The following is a 24,546-nucleotide window of genomic DNA, read 5'->3' as shown; positions in this document are numbered from 1 at the left end:
AGGGAGAAGAGACGGAAAGAGGAACAGAGAGCCTATTCAAGGAAATAGTAGCTGAGAACTTTCCAAATCTGGGGAAGGAGCAGGAAATACTGGTAAGTGAAGCCAACAGGTCACCTAAATATGTCAACAGGCAAAGGCCCACCCCACAACATATAGTGGTAAGGCTGGCTAAAGTCAATGACAAAGAAACAATATTAAGGGCAGCTAGACAAAAACAAAAAATAACGTACAAAGGAACTCCCATCAGGCTCTCAGCGGATTTCTCAACAGAAACTTTACAGGCTAGGAGAGACTGGAATGATATATTCAAAATACTGAAAGACAAAAACTGTCAGCCAAGAATACTCTATCCAGCAAAAGTATCCTTCAAATATGATGGAGAAATAGTAACTTTCCCAGATAAACAAAAGCTAAGGGAGTTCATGGCCACGAGACCCCCACTACAAGAAATACTCAAGAAGGCCCTCAGGCCTGAAAAAAAGAAGAGACAGGGAATACAAAGCTTGGAGCAAGGAGAAAAATAGGTAGACAAAATCAGAAAAATAGTAGATCTTTAGTGGAATAGGTTAGCAACCACTTAAATACCAAAATCAAAGATCAAAGGAAGGAATTCACCAAAAATAAATATAACCTCATCACTGTAAACACACACCCACAATACAAGACAGAATAAGGTATAATGAGAACGACTTAGAAGGGGAAGAGGAAAGAGACTGAATTAACTTAGTATAAGGAAATAAGAGGCCATCAGATAATGGACTATCTCATACACAAGATTTTTTTATACAAACCTCAAGGTAACCACTAAACAAATAATCAAAACAAAATCAATCACATATGATAAACAAAGAGAAAACTAGAAGAGTCATAAGACAGAACAACCAAACTGAATTGGCAGTCTGAAACAAATGGGATAAGAAACAAAGGAAATGCAAAAGAACCGGAAAATAAGTGACAAAACAGCAACATTAAGCCCTCATATATCAATAATTAACCTAAATGTAAGTGGATTGAACTCCCCAATCAAAAGATACAGAGTGGCAGGATGGATTAAAAAGCAAGACCCAACAATATGCTGCCTCCAGGAAACACATCTCAGCTCTAAAGACAAGCACAGGCTCACAGTGAAAGGATGGAAGACAATACTCCAAGCTAATGGCAAACAAAAGAAAGCAGGTGTTGCCATACTCATCTCATATCAGACAAAGGAGACTTCAAGATAAAACAGGTTAAGAGAGACAAAGAAGGGAAATATATAATGATAAAAGGAACACTCTACCAAGAAGATATATCAGTTATAAATACATACGCACCCAACATAGGAGCACCAATGTACATAAAGTAACTATGAACAAACCTAAAAGGAGACATTAACAACAACACAATAATAGTAGGGGATCTTAATACCCCACTTACATCAATGGATAGATCATCCAGGCAAAAAGTCAATAAAGAAATAGTGGACTTAAATGAAAAACTGGACGAGATGGACCTAGTAGACATATACAGAGCACTCCATCCAAAAACTGACTACACATTCTTCTCAAGCGTGCACGGAACATTCTCAAGGATAGACCATAGGCTGGGAAACAAAGCAAGACTCAATAAATTTAAGAAGATTGAAATCATAACAAGCATCTTTTCAGACCATAATGCTATGAAACTGGAAATCAACCACGAAAAAAACACTGGGAAAGTGACAAAAATGTGAAGATTAAACAACATGCTACTGAACAACCAATGGATCATTGATGAAATTAAAGGAGAAATCAAAAACTATCTGAAAACAAACAAAAATGAAAATACGCCATACCAAACCATGTGGGATGCAGCAAAAGCGGTCCTGAGAGGGAAACTCACAGTGATACAAGCCTACCTTAACAAACAAGAAAAAGCCCAAATAAGTAACCTTAAATTACACCTAACAGAAATAGAAAAAGAAGAACAAACAAAGCCCAAAGTCAGCAGAAGGAGAGAAATAATAAAAATCAGAGCAGAAATAAATGAAATTGAGACCAAAAAAACAGTAGAAAGGATTAATGAAACAAAGAGTTGGTTCTTTCAGAAGATAAACAAAATTGACAAACCCTTAGCCAGACTTACTAAGAAAAAAAAGAGAAAAAACTTAAGTAAATAAAATTAGAAATGAAAGAGGAGAAATTACAATGGATACCACAGAAATACAAAGGATTATAAGAGAATACTATAAGAAATTATATGCCAACAAACTGGACAATCTAGAAGAAATGGATAAATTCTTAGACTCATACAACCTCCCAAAACTGAACCAAGAAGAAATGGAGAATCTGAATAGACCAATCACAAGTAAAGAGATTGAAATAGTAATCAAAAACCTCCCAAAAAATAAAAGTCCAGGACCAGATGGCTTCTCCAGTGAATTTTATCAAACATTCAAAGAAGATTTAATACCCACCCTTCTCAAACTATTCCAAAAAATAGAGGAATATGGAACACTTCCTAACTCATTCTACGAGGCCAACATCACCCTGATACCAAAGCCAGACAAAGACAATACAAAGAAGAAAAATTACAGGCCAATATCACTGATGAACATAGATGCAAAAATCCTCAACAAAATATTGGCAAACCGAACACAGCAATACATTAAAAAGATCATACACCACAATCAAATGGGATTTATACCAGGGACGCAGGGATGGTTCAACATCCGTAAATCAATCAACGTGATACACCACATCAACAAAACAAAGAATAAAAATCACGTGGTCATCTCAATAGATGCAGAGAAGGCATTTGACAAGATACAACATCCATTTATGATAAAAACTCTCAACAAAATGGGTATAGAAGGAAAGTATCTCAACATAACAAAGGCTATTTATGACAAACCCACAGCCAACATCATACTCAACAGGGAAAGACTGAAAGTCATTCCTCTGAGAACAGAAACGAGGCAGGGCTGCCCACTCTCACCACTCCTATTCAACATAGTACTGGAGGTTTTGGCCAGAGCAATTAGGCAAGAAAAAGGAATAAAAGGAATACAAATAGGCAACGAAGAAGTGACACTCTCACTATTTGCAGATGACATGCTTTTATATATAGAAAACCCTAAAGAACCCATTGGAAAACTATTAGAAATAATCAACAACTACAGCAAAGTCATAGGGCACAAAATCAATCTACAAAAATCAGCTGCATTTCTCTACGCTAATAACGAACTAACAGAAAGAGAGCTCAAAAAGATAATACCATTTACAACTGCATCAAAAAGAATAAAATATCTAGGAATAAATCTTACCAGGGAGGTGAAAGACCTATACAATGGAAACTACAAGACATTATTGAAAGAAATCGATGATGACATAAAGAAATGGAAAGACATCCCATGCACATGGATTGGAAGAATAAACATAGTTAAAATGTCTATATTACCTAAAGCAATCTACAGATTCAATGCAATCCCAATCAGAATCCCAATGACATTCTTCACGGAAATAGAAAAAAGAATACTAAAATTCACATGGGGCAACAAAAGACCCCAAATAGCTAAAGCAATCCTAAGAAAAAAGAACAAAGCTGTAGGCATCACAATCCCTCACTTCAAAACATACTACAAAGCAACAGTAATCAAAACAGCATGGTACTGGTACAAAAACAGACACACAGATCAATGGAACAGAACTGAAAGCCCAGAAAGAAAACCACACATATACGGACAGCTAATTTTCGACAAAGGAGCTAAGAACATACAATGGAGAAAGGAAAGTCTCTTCAATAAATGGTGTTGGGAAAACTGGACAGCCACATGCAAAAGAATGAAAAGTGGACCATCTGCTATCGCCATTCACAAAAATTAACTCAAAAGGGATCAAAGACCTGAAACTATAAAACTCATAGAAGAAAATATAGGCAACACACTATTTGACATTGGTCATAAAGGAATCTTTTCGGATGCCATGCCTACCAAGACTAGGGAAACCACAGAAAAAATAAGCAAGTGGGACTTTATCAGATTAAAGAGCTTCTACAAGACAAATGAAACCAGAATCAAGATGAATAGACAACCCACCAGCTGGGAGAGAATATCTGTAAAACATATATCTGACAAGGGGTTGATCTCCATAATATATAAAGAACTCACACAACTGAACAATAAAAAAACAAACAACCCAATCAAAAAGTGGGCAGAGGAAATGAACAGACACTTCTCCAAAGAAGATATACACAGATGGCCAATAGGCACATGAAAAGATGTTCAACATCACTAATCATCAGGGAAATGCAAATCAAAACAACACTAAGATATCACCTCACGCCCGTTAGAATGGCTTTAATCACCAAGACAAAAAACAACAAATGTTGGAGAGGATGTGGAGAAACAGGAACCCTCATACACAGCTGGTGGGAATGCAAACTGGTGCAGCCTCTATGGAAAATGGTATGGAGATTCCTCAAAGAATTAAAAATAGAAATACCCTATGATCCAGCTATCCCACTAGTGGGAATCTACCCAACGAACCTGAAATCAACAATCCAAAGAGGTTAAGCACCCCTATGTTCACTGCAGCATTATTCACTATAGCCAAGAAGTGGAAGCAACCTAAGTGTCCCTCAACTGATGACTGGATCAAGAAGATGTGGTGTACATATATAATGGAATACTACTTAGCCATAAAAAAAGACAAAATCGCCCCATTTGCAACAACATGGATGGGCCTGGAGGGTATTAGATTAAGTGAAATAAACCAGAGAGAGAAAGACAAACACTGTATGATCTCACTCATATGTGGAATATAAACCAACACATGGACAGAGAAAACTGTATTATGGTTGCCAAGGGCAGTGGGTGTAGGGGGTGGGCACAAGGGGTGAAGGGAGACATATATATGGTGATGGACAAACAAAAATGTACAACCCAAAATTTCACAATGTTATAAACTATTAAAACATCAATGACAAAACAAAACAAAACAAAACAAAAAACAGGAGCCAGGGCTTTAGCTTCACAAAGCAGAAAATCTATTAACTATAAATTTAATCTTCAGATATAAAACACACTTCCTAACATGTAATTACAATTAACAAATGAAGGAGTTTTAAACATAAAGTTTCCTCTAGAATACAATTTTTAAGTACTTATTTATGCCTTCTTTTACCACATTACTTACATTTGTTAAATAAAAATGAGGGAGAAAACACTAAATATTTCTACTGTAACATTTCAGAGAAAAAAAAAATTTTTTTTTAAACTGAGTCTTTTTTTTTTTGTGGAACATTGGCCCCATGCTAACATCTGTTGCCAATCTTCCTCTTTTTCTTTTTTCTCCCCAAAGCCCCAGTACATAGCTATGTATCATAGCTGCAGAGTTGTAGCTCCTCTATATGGGATGCTGCCTCAGCATGGCTTGATGAGTGGTGAGTAGATCCGTGCCCAGGATCTGAACTGGTGAACCCCGGGCTGCCAAACCTGAGTGGGCGAACTTAACAACTAAGCCATCAGGCAGGCCCCGGAAAAAAAATTTTAATATAAAACCTTTTGTCAAAGAGATAGCACAAACAGAAATCAGTCTAACTCAAGGTTTCTCACTCTCAACACTGCTGACATTTTGGGCCAGATAATTCTTCACTGTAAGGGCTGTCCTGCGCATTACAGGATGTGCAGCAGCCTCCTGGGCCTCCACCAGCTAGATGCCACTTGCATTCTTTCCTTTAGTTGTAACAATCAAAACTCTCGCCTAACATTATCAAACGTCTCCTGGGGGGACAAAATCACTCCTATCTGAGAACCAATGGTCTAGTCAAATAAATCCTTACCATGAATCCTTTGATTGTCCTGTAGAAGGAATCCAATAAAAGAGAGCCAAGGGAACAAACTTGGGAAGTCCTATCCCAACCATCAGAACAATGTACCAACACACTTGCATTTTCAATCATTATTGCCTGAAAAGAAAGATTGCATACTTAGATTCTAGCAGAATACATTTTAGGTAAATCAGAAATCAAACTAACAAGTACTGCATTATAAAGAAGAGCTATGAGTACAATGATAATGTCACAGCATAACTTCCAAAACACACAACAAAGCAAACAAAAAACGAAGACAAAAATGCTGTTTCAAAGTGCTTGAGAATTTCCTTTTAAGTCTCTACGTTAAGTGCTACATGATATTTTTACAGCTCAAATTAAAGTAAACCTCATTGAAGGGGTAAAACAATAAAGGTTATCTGACTGGAAAAGATACCAGCACCCAACAGAATAAATCCAAATCTTCCCAACCATTATAAACCCCAAAACCAAATATGAACAATGAAGAGTTACTTTGGCTAAGAAGATTGCAGCATCCATAACAGCTTTGATATGGCGAAGCCATCCTGAGCTCTCCAAACCAGAGTAGAAATCATTGACAGAAAGCCCTTTGGTACCATTGACTAAAAAAGGGGAAAAAACCATTTCAATTAGAATGGGACTAGAGTCTCCACTTCTCCTATTCAAGATATCTCTAGGTGAGTGAATTGGGGAAGAAGAGGACAAAATAAATAGACAAGACGCTTTATAAACGAAAAGATGCTATTAGAAGCTCAATAATGGATTTTTTGGTACATTTTTCTGTCATTCCTTGTGCTTAAAAAAAAAAAAAGCTCCAATCTCCTTTTTAAAAAAATTTGCAGCACAAATGTTTAATTATAAATAGTCTGATATTTAAAAATTTAAAATTTCACACCATGACTGGAAAGCTACTTTAATATTTAAATATAACATTATCATAAATTAATCTTCACTGTACTGATTAATCAAGAATATCTAACAATAGCAATTTTTTGTAAAACCATTAGAATTGTACTGTCTAACACAGCAGCCACTACCCAAATATGGCTGTTGAACGCTTGAAATGTGGGTAGTCCAAACTGAGATGTGTTGTAAGTATAAAATACACACTAGTCAATTTCTAAGACTTAAAGGCAAAAACAGTAAAATATCTCATTATTAATTTTTTATATTGATTACATGTTAACATAACATTTTTAATATATTAGATTAAGAAAGTACATTGATAAAATTAATTTCAACTGTTTCTTCTTACTTTTTTGAATGTGACTACTAGAAAATTATAAATTACACCACTTTAAATTTTATAACATGACTAGCATTATATTTCTATTGGACAAAGCTGCCTAGAAGATAAGCAATATGCATACCTTCCAATAATTTCTGAAGGCTGGACCGCATGACATGAATATTCTCAATTCCAACAAACTGAAATCTAATATTAGAATAGTTGTCTTCATTTTCATAACCTTTTCCAGCTGCTCTGTTGGCCATTGCATTCAGCTAAAATTTTAAATTTTAGAAATTTAGAGACAAATTTCCTTTATCTTTTAACTTAGTTTACCAAAATATCATGAAAATACTAAATAAACCATATTTTAGCTTATAGAGAGTTTAAAGGAAGACATCAAAATAGAATATGCTACTATTTTTTTTTATAAATAAAAGTGTCACGTTTTTAATAGTAAAGAAGGATACTATAAAGTAACAACACGACTGTTATAGAAGAGAAAGGCCACACAAGAAGTTATCCATAAATAATTCATGAAACTAATTCATTTATGTTTTTAGTCAGTTTTCCATATGATTGTCACATTTCAAAATTTAAAAAAAGAAAGAACTGTGTCCTATCTAAATCCTAAATGATTCAGAGACAAGCAGAGCTGGGGAGTTTTTCTTTTACAGAATGAATCTACGAGATTCACTTCAGAACAAGCCTGAAGCACTTGATCATTCACAAAGCCACAGGGACCCTGAAAATCAGATTTAAATGTATGTCAGATTATTTGAGGTCCTCCATATTAGAGATTACTGGAGGCCCATACAGTATATAACACAACATACAATCCAATAGCCTGACAGATCTCCAAGAACTGGGCCAAAAATAAACCGGTCTCTAGGGAAAAAATAGACTGCCGTAGGCCCATGATCTTCAGTTATTAGACCAAATGCTATCAGAGGTTCACTTAGGATTTGACATGTTTAATTCTTTCAGACTAGGAATTCATATAGCACATTATTACAATTTACTAAATATTCTTACAAACTTGGATGAAACAGAACCTAAGTTGGCAGAAAAAGTAGCTTTCCATTCAGTGGACTGGGGCCCAGGTTGGTAACAAATATGGTTAAATTGCATCTACTGACTCACTGGTGGTTCAGCACCTATGATGACTAAGGTAAGAGTTAGATACTAAAAGTGCTTTCACATTATTACACCTTGAGTTTAAGTTTAACTAGTAAAACAATCAAAGAAAGACATATTTTTGTGTAGAAGGCAATTATACAAATAAGAGAAATTAGGTCCTGAGATACAAATCACCCTTAGACCTCCTATTCAGAAAATTTTGTATTACAATCACCTTTTACATCTAACATTAGCTAAAAAGAGTTCTAACTAATTAATCCACCCAGGCTTTACAAGGAAATAAAATAAAATTTTTCTTAGAAGAGATAACACCAACACTCTTGACTTCTAAGAAAGTCTTTTTTTTTTTTTAGCAAAAGATTATCAAATAATCAATTTCTAATTTTTAATACTTCTTAATTTACTCAAATTAATCTCATCTTCTGTTTTCTGCATTATCTTTTTGTGAGACTGCATAATGATGAGAATTACTTCTTTTTTTAAAGATTTTTATTTATTCATTTTTTTCCCCCCAAAGCCCCAGTAGATAGTTGTATGTCATAGGTTCACATCCTTCTAGTTGCTGTACGTGGGACTCGGTCTCGCGTTGGACGGAGAAGTGGTGCCTCGGGGCGCGCCCGGGATCCGAACCCGGGCCGCCAGCATCAGAGCGCGCGCACTTAACCGCTAAGCCACGGAGCCGGCCCGAGAATTACTTCTAAAACAGCTACATTCCTTTCAACAAAGCTGCCTAAAATTGCGTTCTATATCGCTCACTCGCTTTTGCTCAGGGCTTTCTCTTATTTTCTCATCATTCCAGATTTTTGAAGAAATTTTCACTATAATTCTGCCAATGTCCTTTTGTGTAGCCCACCAGCTCTGCATGCGATGCTATAATAAAAATTAAAAGTAATGTTAGCTATTACCATTGAGAATTTTAATCACTTTAGTTTCAGGAGCCTATATGAATTGGTTATTTAACTGTGTTTATTAAAAGAAAAAGGGATTCTGACATTTGTCCCAATGACAAAAATTTAACTTTACATTATAGATGCCTAACAAAACAACTATTTCCTGTTCACTATTTATAATTCTCTAGGTTCAGTGTCTCCTAAGTTAACTCACTATCTCTTTTCCTTATTTTCTTGAATATTTCAAATTCAGGTCCATTATTTTAACACAAAGTGTTTTGCCAATTAAAAATTCTACCAGAAAAAGTAATACGAATTTCTAATTTTTCACAACATACACATTATTTAGTATTTCTTCATAATACCATAAGATTTATACACCATCAAGAGTTCCCAATATAAAATTCAGCTTTCCTGAATTTTTATATATATATATATATCAGATCACCTAAGAAATCACCATCTGGGTTACTGTGAAATTGGTCTCCTAAGTTGTATCCTTTAAAAATTGATTTTCTTAGTATCATTAGTCTCAGTTAATTTAAAACTAGGATTGAGATATTTTAAATATGGACAAATTGATCAACCCCCATTAAGTAAAGTAACAAAGATAATTAAACTAACAGACTGGACTGTATTCAAGACACATACTTTGGGCCTAGTATCCACGACATACATATAGCGATTGACTGGATTGGCTTTACTAATGGCTTGAAGCAAATGTTCATCCTCCAGGCACCTGGCACTGAATCCTGACAGCGGTTGACTACATCGACAAATGGCAGCCTAATTTTAAAAAGACAGAAAAACAGATTATCCAAAGATGCCTAAAAACACATCTCAAAAAAGGCTTAGGAGAAAAAAAGTTAAAATCCAATATGCAATCTGTTTAAAAGTTGGCAGGACAATCAGAAGGCATTAAATTTGATATCCTCTTTGAATTAAATACTATTTCACTATCTTAACGTTACCTAAGTTTTCCCAATATTCTCTTCTACTAAGAAACCTAAATGCCTCCTTACCTAGTTTCATGTAAAAATCTTAGGTCCTACGAGGTAACACTTGGTCCATTCTCTATCATGTAACCTACTGTTAAATACTTACATTCTGTGCTCCATTTAGATTATAAGATAGTTTCCACTCAAATTTAAGTAAGAGATTAGTCAATAAAAGCAGAACAGGATTTTTGTGTGTGTGTGTGAGGAAGATTAGCCCTGAGCTAACATCCGACACCAATCCTCCTCTTTTTTGCTGAGGAAGATTGGCCCTGGGCTAACATCCGTGCCCATCTTCCTCTACTTTATATGGGACACAGCCTCAGCATGGCTTGACAAGCAGTGCGCGCCCAGGATCTGAATGTGCAAACCCCAGGCCACCGAAGCTGAGCGCGTGCACTTAACCGCTACACCACCAGGCCGGCCCCAGAACAGGAGTTTTATAAGCAGCAACATCTGAACTCTTACTTTCCAAAGGCTTTCATATCTCTAATCAGGAATCAGTAATCTCTATATGAAATGAGACATAAAATGAGAAAAATGAGCATCAACTCAAATTTGGGTTAAAATATAGTCAATCTAAGAGGGCTAAAATATCTATAAGAAGTAGTGAATGTTGGATTAGATATTCACTGTTGTTTAAAGTCTTAAAAAAAGATTAAAAAGATTTAGACCCATAGACTTTTCCTCCAATCTCATCCATACCAACTCCAACTTAACTCTACTCAAACATTCCAACCACAATATCATTAAGAAAAAATAGTATATATAAATTCACACATTTAAAATTCACACACAAAATAAAACTATGAAAATTTAATAAAATAGTAGAAGAAAATGAAAATTGCCTTATTAAATTCTTTTTAGACCTACTTTCTGATTGGTTAAGATGGTCACTGCACATCCAGTTTCAACCCAGCTTTCCAATAAAAAATGTATATAAATATGGGTATGTCAAACAGAGGCCATAACCAGTCATAACTCCCATTGACTGTTCTGGAAAGCAGAATAGGAACTTCTCTTTAAAGTGTTACTTTTTACCTCTGGCCCCCTTCTAAAACCCAACTAAAGTTCTAATAAAGAAAATTAAAATATATAAAACCAAAAGGTCAAAGAGAGTGGGAAAGGAGACAAAAATAGAGTACAGAAGTCAATAAAATTTGGTGAAATGAAAGCAGATTGACAAGTAATAACCAATTTTCCACAGCAAAGAAAACTGCCTACTGGTTGTGAGACAATAAGAAGCAAGGCTTTTTGAGTAGCAAAATCTCAGAAAGGCTTAGGACTTGGTACTTGGGAAAAGCCTGAGCTGGGGTATAAATGAAAACAGGAGAACTAGCTGAATGTCTGCATAAGGACTAGTTAAGATTCCCAGATCGTCCCTCACCCTGAAGACCAAGTTTATTCTATAAAGAGGATACTTTGGACAACAGGCACAGCTGTGGGTGAGGGTGAAGCCTTGTACCTCCAAAAACAGGAGGATTAAGTAAAGCCCACATAACAAAATGTGAGATCTTCCCATCCCTCTTCCCACACTTGGATCCGGGCCAGACTTACCACACACATTGGGACGAAAATTACAACAGAAAGAATCCAAAGATAGAGATGACTCATGCACACAAATAAACTTCAAAATAGCTTTGTAGTACCTCACTCTTAAACATGAGAGGCCAAGAATCAGATATTTGAAAGACATGAAAAACAAAACCAAAATAAACAGAAAAAAAGGAACTCGGTACAAACAGATAACTAACGTGGGGAGCACAAGAATTCTTTTTAAAAAATCCATAACATCTTCAGAGAACCAAATCATTACAACCAAGAATAGAAAACTTGTTTATTGAGTTCAGAAAATAGGAAAGAGTTCTTGGATTTTAAAAACACCACAGCAAAAATAAAGGATTCAAGAGATGGATTGGAAATAAGGTGGAGGAAATCTTCTAGAAAACAGAAAGAGATGGAAAATAGGAAAGAAAATTAAGAAAATGGAGGTTTATGCTAGGAAGCCCACTTGTCAACACACACACACAGACACAGACACACACACGTACAAAGTAATTAAGAGAGGAAGTTACCAAAGAAATAGAGAAGCGACTTCCCAAAACTGAGACCCGAGTTTCCAGATAGAATTTAAAACAACATGCCAAGGCACATCACCATGAAATTTTAGAACAGTGGGAAAAAATAAGATTCTAAAAGCTTCCTGAGAAAAACATCAGGTCACAAAGGACTGGAAGTCAGAACTGGCCTCAAACTCCTCAACTTACTGGCTGTGAAATATAGGAAAAATGATTTACCCTCTCTGAACTACAGTTTCCCCATTTGAAAGTTACAGGTAATTAGCAGAGCCTACCTTATAAAGTCCTCTATTATAAAGAGGATTTGATGCATATAAAGCATGTAACATATAGTACCTCCTGGCCTACCTTTACAGGCTACAAAGGTAAACTTTACTGTAATGAGCAAACCCTACTATAGCATCTCAGTATAAAAATGCCTCCTTCACCTCTTCATCTCGTAAAATCCTTCCAATTTGAAGAACTTACTATTAAAATGGGAGTCGGAAATACCCGTGGTTCTCTCCCTTTCCTCAATAGTTGGCTTGTCAAAAATCTGGTTTCCCCAAACATAAGTAGGATCAAAAGAGAACCACAGGAAAAGAAGAACCTATCTGTTCACTAATCCCATTATTTTCAAGTCACTACTAGAAGGAAGGAAGGAAAGAATGAAGGAAGGAAGTTGGGGCGGGGGGAGATGATGAGTATGAAAGTTGCTATATTTCAGGGTAGTTTTGTTTCAAAATTTCAAAAATGTAATTAAGTGAAAAGCCAGCACTTCTCTATAAACAATATTGTAACAATAACCTCAATGTAAAAATGAGTGTTCTTTTGGATATTTAAACCTGAAGAGGGGTTATACCACATTCATAAAATCAAAAGAAAAGCTTCCTACCTCCTTATCTTGATGATAGTAGGAAAGAACTGGGAATCTTCCCTTGCTCCGGAACTTGGAACTACCAACAATTATTGGTTTGCTTGCTATTCGGGGAACATAAAGTTCTCTCGGATAAGTTTCACAAATCTGTAAATATCAAATAAAATATATCCATTCTACTCATAGTTCAAAAACCTTGAGGTTAAAAAAAATCTTTAAAAAATTTTAGAACTTATTAAATGCAAGAACAGTACATAGTAATACACAGACAACTTGCTACTATTGTCACCCACTAGGTGCCTTGAGAAATTCAAAGGTGGGTTTGGAAGCAATTAACTGTTTTTCCAAGTTGTTTCTTTTCCTTTTGTGTGTTAAGGAGATGTAACCACCAGCCATCCTGAAACTGACCAAGCCTCACCACAAGAGCTATGCCCATGACCTTTGCCTTGTTTTTAGTACAGAGATCTCTCCAGGAAGAGCTTAGGCCTCATTATGTGGAAGCATGTTCTCCAACTGAGCTTGTGCAAGTGAATACCCGCCTCTCCCTTTTGAATATTCATTCCCTGACCAAATAAAAGTTCCTGCTTCCCTTTGTTGGGGGACACCATGACTTTGGAAACGATTCCTCATGGGCTCCTATTTCCTGCAAATACACTTTATTTTGTGAGACAACTTCCACTGGTGTAGAGTCTTATTTAACTCACCAGGAGGCAAGCCCACTAGGTTTGGTAACACTCTGACACTCTGTGACTCTCTGGTACTAACATTTTCTGAATTTCTCTAAAAGGTTGCTAAGTTACCTTGTATTCTCGGTTGGCATCGGACAACTGCCAGTTTGAATTTGGCACTCCCATCCTCTTATATTCCTCAGCAAGGTCAATGAGCTGCCAACCTCGTAGTTGTTCTGAATCATTTTGTTTGGGATTATAAGAGAATGCATAGAGATCTTCATATTTTGCTATAGTATACAAAATACATAAATGTTAAAATGCAATTTATGGGACAATACACTAGAAGTGAAAGTAATTTTTCAGTTTTATCTCTCCATTTTTTCTTTAAAATCATCAAAGAGATGGTTAATACCTGAACATATTTGAACTTAGTATTTTCTCAGTTCTTTGATGCAAATGATTATATCTAGAGGCACACATAATGGATCTGAGATTCAATTTATATCATCAGCAAAAGCTAGTAAACAATAACTAGACTTGTACATTAAATACTGCAATATTTCCTTTTCTTAAAAGTAAAATTTTAAAGACACAAATAGACACTTCCCACTCACCATTTTTCCCAAATGAGATGTTATTAAGGAAAGACTAATACTGTAATAAAAAACTAGAGGTGGCATATAGACCATGAAACTGCATATACATTCCCATAGGACAGTGTTGACCAACAATGGCAACAGTTGCACAGAGCTCCAGAGAGCACTTACTTCTGAACAACAATAAGCCCCCAGAAGTCACAGAACCATCTTTACTAAAAGATTTGGCTTAACTTGGGACAATGGGATAAGCATTACAGGCTTTACGTATCAGGAGAGAAGAGTGAACACAGACCTAGACCAATGCAATCTAGGTGTTCAACAAAAAAGTAACATTCAGTAACCAGTGTGCTTTGTCTCTCTGGAAAAATCTATGTAATTCAAGTCATGTTGGGGGAAGGAAGCCTCCAGATCCCTAAGGCATAAGTAGTGATACGATTCCTCTTTAGGGCCTATATCCCTCTCACTCCTACCTCTACTAAAGTAGGATTCACCCTCTCTTTTTCTTCTGCGCATCTCCTTTATGTTCCACTCTAGTCAATTAAATTTATTAGTCCCATTGCAACCAGAAGAGCCCAACCTTTCTTAACTTTTCATTTAGTAATATCAATTTCCAAGTCATTCCCTTTGGTTGTGGGATACCCACTTGAAAAAGAGTTCTGCTCCTGGCTATCAACAGACTTTAAAAACATTAACATAAACCTATGTTTTTTAAAATCTGTACTACAAATGCTTTGCTTTTTCTCTATTATCACCCCTTCTTTGAAAACCATTCTTACAATTCAGATGATAAGTTTCTAATTATTTCTAGGCCAAATTTTTTGGAATAGGGTGCACAAGAACTTGATTCAAGAGTAACTTAAAGTATAAAATAATAATAATGAGACATTAAATAAAGCATTTAAGATAATCCATCTCAAAATTGAGAAAGTAAGCTTTGGTCTCTAAGAACAATACCTTGTTTTGACAGTTGTAGCAAAGAGTTGTAAATATCATGGCAATCTCTTTCTCTGGGAACAATGAAATGCACAATCCTGAAGTTCTTGCACTGAATCACAAGTGGGCATCCAGAAGTAGTCAAAGCCAATTTCTCTACTGAGGCAATATGGTGGTGCAATATCTACAGCATGAAAAAAACATTTGATCACCATTTTAAAAAGTAGTAAATATCTTCTTCTCTTCTAGATTACACAAATGTTAGAAATGTCCTTTTCAAATAAAGTCTCAAATGTTATATACTACACACTAAAATTTAAAAATTTTAAATGACTGAATACCCAAGCCAGAAATATACCGATACTTTCTCCATCCCTCCACATACTCAATACACCATCAAACCCCAAGAACTGCATCTCCCAAATATCTCTGTCCTATGTCTCTCCATCTCTGCTGTCACTCCCCTGCTGCAATGTTCCCATTGTTTATTACTTGAATTGCTGTGAACAGCCTCCTAAATGCTCTCTCCATATCTACTCTTGACTCCTTATAATCCATTTTCTACAAGGCAGGTAACCATTAAAAAATAATCTTGTCTTGTTATTTCTCATGTCTCTAGCCTGATTCAAGTCCCTCCCCACATCACTAAGTTCTAGTGACAATAGCCTTCCTTTGGCTCCTCAAATGTGCCAAGCTCCTTTACACAGGCTCTGAGTTGCTCCTACTAACTGGGATACTGCAGCTCCTAGGAACTTCTAGTATTATTTCTGGCTTTTGCTTAAAACTCATCACCAAGAAGTATTGCTTGACAACCCCCATCGCCCTTCCCCAGTAAGTTAGGTCCCCTCCATTTTCTTATTGCTTATCAACCTATACTTTCCCTTCATAGCACTTAGTACACGAGTAATTCATCGTATAGTGAATGTCTACTTCTCCAGCTAGATTCTGGAAACTTCACAAAGAGCAATACTATAGCTAAGCTGATCACTACTATATCTCCAGCATCTAACATGGTACCTGGAGCATTATAATGACCCTGTTCAAATAAAATAAAGCTTCAAATGTTATATATTACACGTTTAAACTTAAAATTTGACCAAGCCAGAAATATAGGTGTCATCGCTGATGCCTCCTCCATCATCATAAATGTTTACTGAATAAATGAATAGAAAGTCCTAGTGTAAACTCAATAGTGGATGGCATTTTAAACATATGATTATTATTCTCACCTACTACCTATAATATTGTTTGCTACTAAAAAAAGTTTTCCCTTTTCGATACCACTCCTATTAATTTAAAATATTTATAGAAAACTTTCCCGGAATACAAAAGATCTTAGAGTCATAGCAGGTTCCTGAAGGATAAAACTGAATCATGGCAAGAAATCAACTCATCCCAGATTAAGCTAAAAATTTAACATAAATTCCAGTAAAAAACTCCAACCTGCTTTTTGTTTTTTTGTGACAGGGTGAGAGATGGATGATTATTTTATTTTATATTTATTTGTTTATTTATTTATTTATTTATTTAATGGATGATTTTTATTTATTTATTTATTTATTTATTTATTTATTTATTATGTGTGTGTGTGTGTGTGTGTGTGTGTGTGTGTGTGTGTGAGGAAGATCAGCCCTGAGCTAACATCCGTGCTAATCCTCCTCTTTTTGCTGAGGAAGACCGGCACTGAGCTAACATCTATTGCCAGTCCTCCTCCTTTTTTTCCCCCAAAGCCCCAGTAGATAGCTGTATGTCATAGTTGCACATCTTTCTAGTTGCTATAATGTGGGACGCAGCCTCAGCATGGCTGGAGAAGCAGTGCATCGGTGCGCACCCGGGATCCGAACCCGGGCCACCAGTAGCGTAGCGCGCACACTTAACCGCTAAGCCACGGGGCCAGTCTGATGGCTGATTATTTATATCATACACATGTATTATATAATTATAATATTATATGCTAATACTATTAATTGTATTAAATATGTAAGTCTAAAGTTCACCTGCAAGATTAAACGCATAAAATAATCAACAAAAGCTTGAAAAAGAAGACTAGTGAGAGAATTACTTGTCCTGTGGAAATTAAAAGTACATATAGCACAGATAATTAACACACACTACACATAGCAGACCTGTGCCAAGTTACTTAAAATGATCTAATACTAACATCTAAATAGAGAATAAGGGACAATGACAATAAGCTACTATAATATTATATCACTATTTTGATTCCAATTAAGATCCAAAATTATTTGCAGGAAGAGAATGATGAAGGGACCTGGCTCTGCCAGTAACTAGTTATGTGATCTTGAAAAATAATCATCTGTAAAATGAAAAAAGGATAAAAAGTTAGTAAGGCCCCTTCTAGATCTAAAATGTTCATTTTTATGGATCTAGTGTACTAAACAGACTTCATTCAGGAGAGACATATGGAAATGTGTTAATAAGAAAGCATTTAAAAGACAACAATAGGAAAGAAGAGAACAACATCTTTTAACTGCCCCTAAAACTACATTCCCAACATCTGAAAGAATAGCTATATAGGAAACTTTCATTTGTATCTCTAGGAGATGGATAACACACAGAGAAGATATTAAGGCTGGTGGACAAAGAAAGGGTAGATAGAATGGATGATAACATGACTAATGATTTTACAAGGCCCTGCCTCCTGGCAGTTCCTGGGCAAACACTGGATGGGGAAGAGATGACTCTAGGGAACACAACCTCTCCAAGATCAACATCTCGTGTAAGTTTCTTAACTTACTTATTGCAACTGCATATCAATAGGATGGCCTTCCTGGGGAAATAAAAAAAAGTACAAAGAGAGAAGAGAAAAATGCAGCATGATCCACAAGGAAAAAGCACAATATGACACAAAAGTGCAATATGACTCCCTGGACTGGGAGTCAGAACTGAGCTCTCGTCTTGATTTTCTGCTTAGAAAAATACTAAGAGCAGCTACGATTTACGGAGGTACTATTATGCTATAGGTACAGGCGCTTTTCATATTTTATCTTATTTAAGATTCCCAAAAGCCCTACACGATGAGTGATGCTATACCCATATTCTGGAGGTGCTAGGACTTGAAAGTTACACACTCTTTGGCAGACACTCTTGGTCTGCCTTTCTTCTCCACCTTGTTAACACCCATCTCCCACAAGAGACCAAAAATGCCTTCTATGCAGGTAGGAGTTGCAAGTGTCCCATTCTCAACAACCAGATGTTAGGGAAAGTCCACTGGGCCATCTGGGAAGGCTTTTCCTCCCTGATAAAAGGTGACGGAGGTACTAAGGTAAGCCCACCCACTTCTCTTTCGGGAGGTTTGACACTATTTTCAGTCATATATTCTTTCACTTACAGCAGAAAGCACCCAATCAGCAAGCAGCAGAGCTAGTATTTGAACTCAAAGCTGCCTGTGGGGAAAGCCTAAGCTCACCTTACTACTCTGCGCTGCCTGTGTGACATGGAACAAATCACTACCTCTTTGAGCTTCAATTTCTTCATCTATAAAATGGAGGTTAAAAAACTTGGAATCATCAGTGGCAGAGAAACATGCTCAAGTCTCCCTCATCTTCTTACAGCAAGAGAAGTTAAGGAATTGTGTAAAGAGCCTAAGGCCTGGAGCAAGTCAGCCTGAGCCCTGGCTCCATCGTATTTAACAGATGTGTAATGTCAACCTCTTTAGGCCTCAGATTACTACTACATGTGAAATGAGGATAATAAGAGGGATAATAGTGAATGACTTTATATGGTTATTGTAAGGAAAAAATGACTTAATACATGTAAAGCACTTGACACACCACTGGTATATTAGGGACAGAAGGGAACTTCTATTAAAAGATAGTTACCAAAAACCAAATCCTACAGCAATCGTCACCCTTAATGATGAAACATTAGAAGGATTCCTTTTAAAATCATGAAGACAAGAATGTATGATATAATACCTTCTATTCAATATTACATTGGTAGTCCTACTCTGCATGGCAGAAGAAGAAAAAGAAATGAAAGGTATAAAGATTGGAAAAGAAGAAACAAAAAGACTGTCTTGACAGCAAAAATGATTGAAGCATGTATAATACCCAAGAGAACCTAGAAAAATGAAGTTCAGTAAAGTTGCTAGGTATAAAATCAATAAACAAAAATAAAATGTCTTTCTATAGTAAAGCAAAAGTTTTTAAAATGCAATTTAAGGTCATCTTTAGCTGCAACAAAAAATTTAGGATACCTATGGATATGCCTAACAAAAGATGAGCATTACCTTTACAGTGGCAAGTATAATACTTTATTGAAAGATATTAATGAAGATGTAAGTAGAGAGCTATACCATGGTTCAAGGATAGAAATCTCAATTTTGTCAAGATGTCAATTCTCCTCAAGTTAATTCATAAATTCAACATAATTTCCAATCAAAATCCTAATAGAGTTTTGGTGGAACTTAAGGATACACACACACAATACACCATTACATTTCTAATTTCATTTCCTCTCATTCCCTATTACTCTCCCCTCCACTCCACTAGTCTCATCTCCATTAACAAACCAGGATATTCCCACCATGGGGGCTTGCACTTGCTGTTCTCTCTTCTTGAAGCAGTGTCCCCCAGTATCCACAGGGCTCACCCCTCAACCTCTTCAAGTCTAACTCAAATGTCCCCAGTGAGGGACTTTCCTGGCCACCCTGTCTAAAATTTCAACCCAACCCTTCAAGTACAGGACACACAAATCCCACATTCTATCTCCTCTTTCTGCTCAGCCTTCATCACTGTGTATTTTACTTATTTATCCTATTGATTGTCTATCTCTCTCCACCAGAATGTGGACTCCATGAGAATAGAATTTTTATATTTTATTGACTATTGTTTCCAAAATACTTAGAATAGTGATAAAAAACACACAGTAGATACTCATTAATGTTTGCTAAATGAATGAATGAATAAATTAATCAATGCTAAAAAATAAGGGGAAGAACAAAGGTCCCAAAACACCCATGGCAAATTTGAAGAACAAGTCAAGAGGATTTGCCCTGATAGATACCAAGACTTATGAAAAAACTACAGTCGGGGCTGGCCTGGTGGCGTAGCAGTTAAGTGCACGTGCTCCGCTGCGGCAGCCCCGGGGGTTTGGATCCCAGGCGCACACCGATGCACCACTTGTCTAGCCATGCTGTGGCGGCGTCCCATATAAAGTGGAGGAAGACGGGCATGGATGCTAGCCCAGAGCCAGTCTTCCTCAGCAAAAAGAGGAGGATTGGCAGATGTTAGCTCAGGTCTGACCTTCCTCACACACACACACAAAAAAAGCTACAGTCAATAAAGCAGTATGCTATTGGTACAGTGTAATCAATATGCCAAAAGAACAGAATAGAGAGCTCAAAAGCAGACCCTCACATACATGGAAGCTTTATGTATGACGGAGTTGATACTACACATCAGTGCAACGAAACAGTCAGTGAATGGTGCCAGTTATCCATATGAAAAAAAAATGAATCGCTACATCATACCATCCACCAAAATATTTCCCAGATATATTAAAACCTGATACTTGGAATACAAAACATAAACTTTTGGGAGAAAATATAGGAAAATCTTTATGACTTTGACATAAAGAAGGATTCCTTATACAAGTCACAAAACAGCGTAAACTATAAAAGAAAAAATGAAAAATCTATTACACTAAAATTTTAAACTTGAATTAAAAGACATATATACACACAAGACAAGCCACACCCCAGGAGAAGTTATCTACAACACACATACCTGATAAAATATTAAAAACCAGAACTCATATAAAATCAATAAAAGGAAAAACCACCCAACAGAAAAAGAAAAGGAAATCTGAAGGCCAAGATAGCTGAAAGGATAACTTCCTTGTAATTGGCAAATTAAAATCACAATTGCACATCCACTAGATAAACAAAAAATTTAAAGTTGACAATATCAGTGTCGCTAAGAGTGGAGAACATATGTCATATTCTACTGAGAATATTTTGAAACAATCATTTTGGAGAAGTGACATACTTAGTAAGGTTGAATATGCACTTATCTAAGACTCAATAATTCTACTCTCAGGCAAATATGGCAGAGAAACTCTGGCACATATACAGGAAGAAACATATACAAAATATCCATTACCACATTGTTTGTACTAACAAAAAAAAAGAAAACCAATTAAACACGCTAATTGCAATTTGGTATAAAAATACCGTGGAATATGGCATTTGATCTGTTAACATGCACAAATATTATTTAGATTTTTTAAAACCAGAAGGCACAAGTAGATATTTTATAATTATTCATGCAGATAAAAAGAATCTGGTATTCTACAAAAGAATTCCACATTTCACAGAACATTATTGTTTTATTAGGAGGAAGGGTAGAAGTGATCGGGTGACTTCGAAAAATTTTGGGTTGAGATAGGTAACCAATGATTAAACTTTTTTGTACACATTCAAAATAAAACACAGCAATAGAACAGATCCATTATTATAATTATGGTAAACAGTACAGCAGAGGTCCTCCTTACCCAGGTTTCTTTCTGGTGAGAGTCTATAAATAATAGATGTGTGGCCGTAAGATACAGTGTTCCTGTTAATGACTTGTTGCTGGTACTGAATCGGTCAAGTAATTTCACTTGCTCAACCTAAAAAAGAAAAAGATGTTACTGCTCATTTCAAAAGTAGTATAAATTCTTTTTCTGTTGTCTCAGGATTTAAATGTACCATATTCAAATTTTTTCCTCCTTCTGTTCAACAACCTGAGTCTATTTGATGTTGAATGTTAAATTTCATATATCTTGGGGAATATATGAACCACAAACAACATAGGTACTATTTACAACTACAAATAGAACCAAGAGAGAAAAACTCTGTGAAAAATATTAACACAAATACTAAGGGGAACAGGAAGGAGGAGTGTGGTATAAATAAGCAAAACATTCTTCATATCCAAGAGTCAATATATTTTACTTAAAGTTGGCAAGTAATAAATATATAAGGTTATTATCTAGAGTTATAGAACTACCAGAAAAATTAAATCAAGAAAACAGCTAAACGGTTGCAAACTCCAACTTAACCTCTATATTCTCCTCACCACTCTCCCCAGGACAACGTTTTGTGTCTAGCTCTGTGCTTTTACTCACACTTCTCTTCCCAAAATGGTCTCTTCTGTTTAGCTAAATGCTAAGTATTCTTCAAGGCTCACTGATGCCCTCTCCTAACAGGAATCCTTCTCAGAAAATTAATTAGTTACCTAATGTCTTAGCTTTGTCTTTCTTCCTGGCTCTGAATTCCCTGGCATAGATTATGCCATACGCTGCTTCTACGTCCTCTAACAGCTGAGGCAGTGAGGTATGCAGTACATCTTTATTAATAGTACAGTATACACACACACACACGCATGAGGTTGCCACTGGAGAGTGGGGTTAGAGTTCGCCAGGAATGTGCAGGAGACTACTGTTTTGAAAAGACAGTCTTTATTGCTATCCATTCTTATGAGAGGGAAAAAAGTAAAATAACCATTACTAATTTAAAATTTTTAGTCCACAGCAATAGCAGCAGATTGTAGATAGTTCTTTAAATTGTGGTATGTCTTCAAAACCAGACAGCTAACCATTATCTCATTAATTCTATACCTCCCCCCACATATATTTTCTTTTCCCTTACTAAAACTGAAGGAAAAAATGCTCCTCATTATGAAATTATGATTTCCAAAATAATTAATAACTACCATTTAAAAGGCTAACTAGCTCCTCCTCAAGAAATTTAATTCCATAGACAATTTTTTGCTTATAACAGCACCTGTTTAAAGAAGTTAAAATTTAAATGTAAAATTAAAATATTTGTTTTTGATACAAAACTTTATTTGCATGGGTAAGGCAATGAACTGAGTTTTAACACTTTCCTCTGGAAACTTAGAGATATGATCTAATTTATATAGCTCAGGTCTGACAGTTGATTTGACATACAAAAACTGTCAGATCATCACACATTGTCCTTTAAGACAACAGGAATACTTCCTTCTTATAAACCTGAATGAAGATTTCTCTTGGAGGTCAGCACAACATTTATTTCACTGTTTAGGACTATTTCTTCCTTAAATAAAAACCTAGCTTCATTACACCACACACTTCGAATCAAAACAAATTTAAACACTTTTAAAACAATGGGATCAACTACTGTTTACTCCTCTTCAATTGTGCCAGACTTGCTTGTAAAGACACTATAGGCAACCGATAGCAATTACCGTAATGTAAATCTCACCAGCCTTATTTCCTGAAGCCATCACAACAGACTGTTAACGGCTTTAAAGAAAAGAGAATTAATGAATATATATGGAAATAAAGATTATCATAAAGTATCAACACTACTCAAGCAAACATTCATGCCAACATCATTTTGCAGCACTTCAGAAAGCTATTCAGAGAAGACAAAAAAGCATATTGGCAAGTAGTTTAAAAAGGGAAGGGCTGATTTTACTATTTAATTAAATAGTAAGTTTGCTTTTTAAAGAAAGTCCACATAAAGTTTTTTAATGTGTGGATTTTTAAAAGGTCATACATATTTCCTGTTGTGCTCCAATCATAAGCCTTAAATAATAATTTCTCTACAAGGCACATAATTATCTACGTTCAAAACAATCATACCACTTTTCATTCGGATTTTAACCCTCTTTTGCCCAACCCCTATTCATTACTATTATTCCTCAGGGCTCCATTCTCTACAGGCAATCTTATCCACTGTCACTATTTTAGCCTATGTGTTAACAACTCCCCAAACTATATGTCCAGCTCTGATCTCTCCTGAGTTCACACTGTCTGTTATACATATAATAACAATAATACTTCCAGACACCATATTGAGGTCTTACTATATTCCCAGAATTATGACAAGTGCTTAATATACATTATTTCTTTTAATTTTCACAACTCCTGTGTGTTAGGTACTATTACTATCCCCATAGAAACTGAGACTTAGAGAGGTTAGTTAAATGTCCCAATATCAAACAGCTAGTAACAGCTAGTAAGTGGAAGAGAACAGTTATGACCCTATGTCATAAGTCTGATTCCTGAGCTGGAACACCTTCCCACTATGCTATACTGCTCTACATGGATATCTTAGAGTCATATTAAGCATACTGAAAAACAAACTGATTTCCCCTCACCCTTCACACACTTATGTTCCTAATTCTGTATTTCTGAGTTAATGTTACTCCATCCTCATCCAGTCACCCACACGAGAAATCTGGGAATCACTCTATGACTTCTTGACCCCCCAACATTCAATTATTCACCAATTCTTACCAATTTTATAGTCTAAATATTTTTAAAATCTGACTCTTTCATCACTGTAAAATA

At 35.8% G+C, this 24,546-nt stretch overlaps 1 protein-coding gene across 2 annotated transcripts in view; it reads right to left on the bottom strand.

Annotated features, from left to right (window-relative positions):
- The window catches only part of MTMR6 (myotubularin related protein 6), a 44,813-nt gene that overhangs the window by 10,415 nt on the left and 9,852 nt on the right, over window positions 1–24,546 (bottom strand). The window contains exons 2-10 of one of the 2 annotated variants that reach the window (XM_087436290.1): window positions 21,718–21,834; window positions 15,223–15,385; window positions 13,799–13,956; window positions 13,017–13,145; window positions 9,721–9,855; window positions 8,936–9,049; window positions 7,182–7,314; window positions 6,304–6,413; window positions 5,800–5,925 (exon numbers count right to left, since the gene is read on the bottom strand). In XM_087436290.1, the coding sequence (XP_087292416.1) occupies window positions 5,800–5,925; window positions 6,304–6,413; window positions 7,182–7,314; window positions 8,936–9,049; window positions 9,721–9,855; window positions 13,017–13,145; window positions 13,799–13,956; window positions 15,223–15,385; window positions 21,718–21,834 (1,185 nt within the window). The remainder of the gene's footprint in view (window positions 1–5,799; window positions 5,926–6,303; window positions 6,414–7,181; window positions 7,315–8,935; window positions 9,050–9,720; window positions 9,856–13,016; window positions 13,146–13,798; window positions 13,957–15,222; window positions 15,386–21,717; window positions 21,835–24,546) is intronic. The other variant, XM_004435270.2, reaches the window with a different exon arrangement.

The sequence above is a fragment of the Ceratotherium simum genome, chromosome 10 (assembly GCF_057802395.1).
Source record: "Ceratotherium simum simum isolate JZ-2026a chromosome 10, ASM5780239v1, whole genome shotgun sequence".
Lineage (NCBI taxonomy): Eukaryota > Metazoa > Chordata > Mammalia > Perissodactyla > Rhinocerotidae > Ceratotherium > Ceratotherium simum.
Note: the sequence above shows the minus strand (reverse complement) of the source record. Positions and strands in the feature narration are given on the sequence as shown.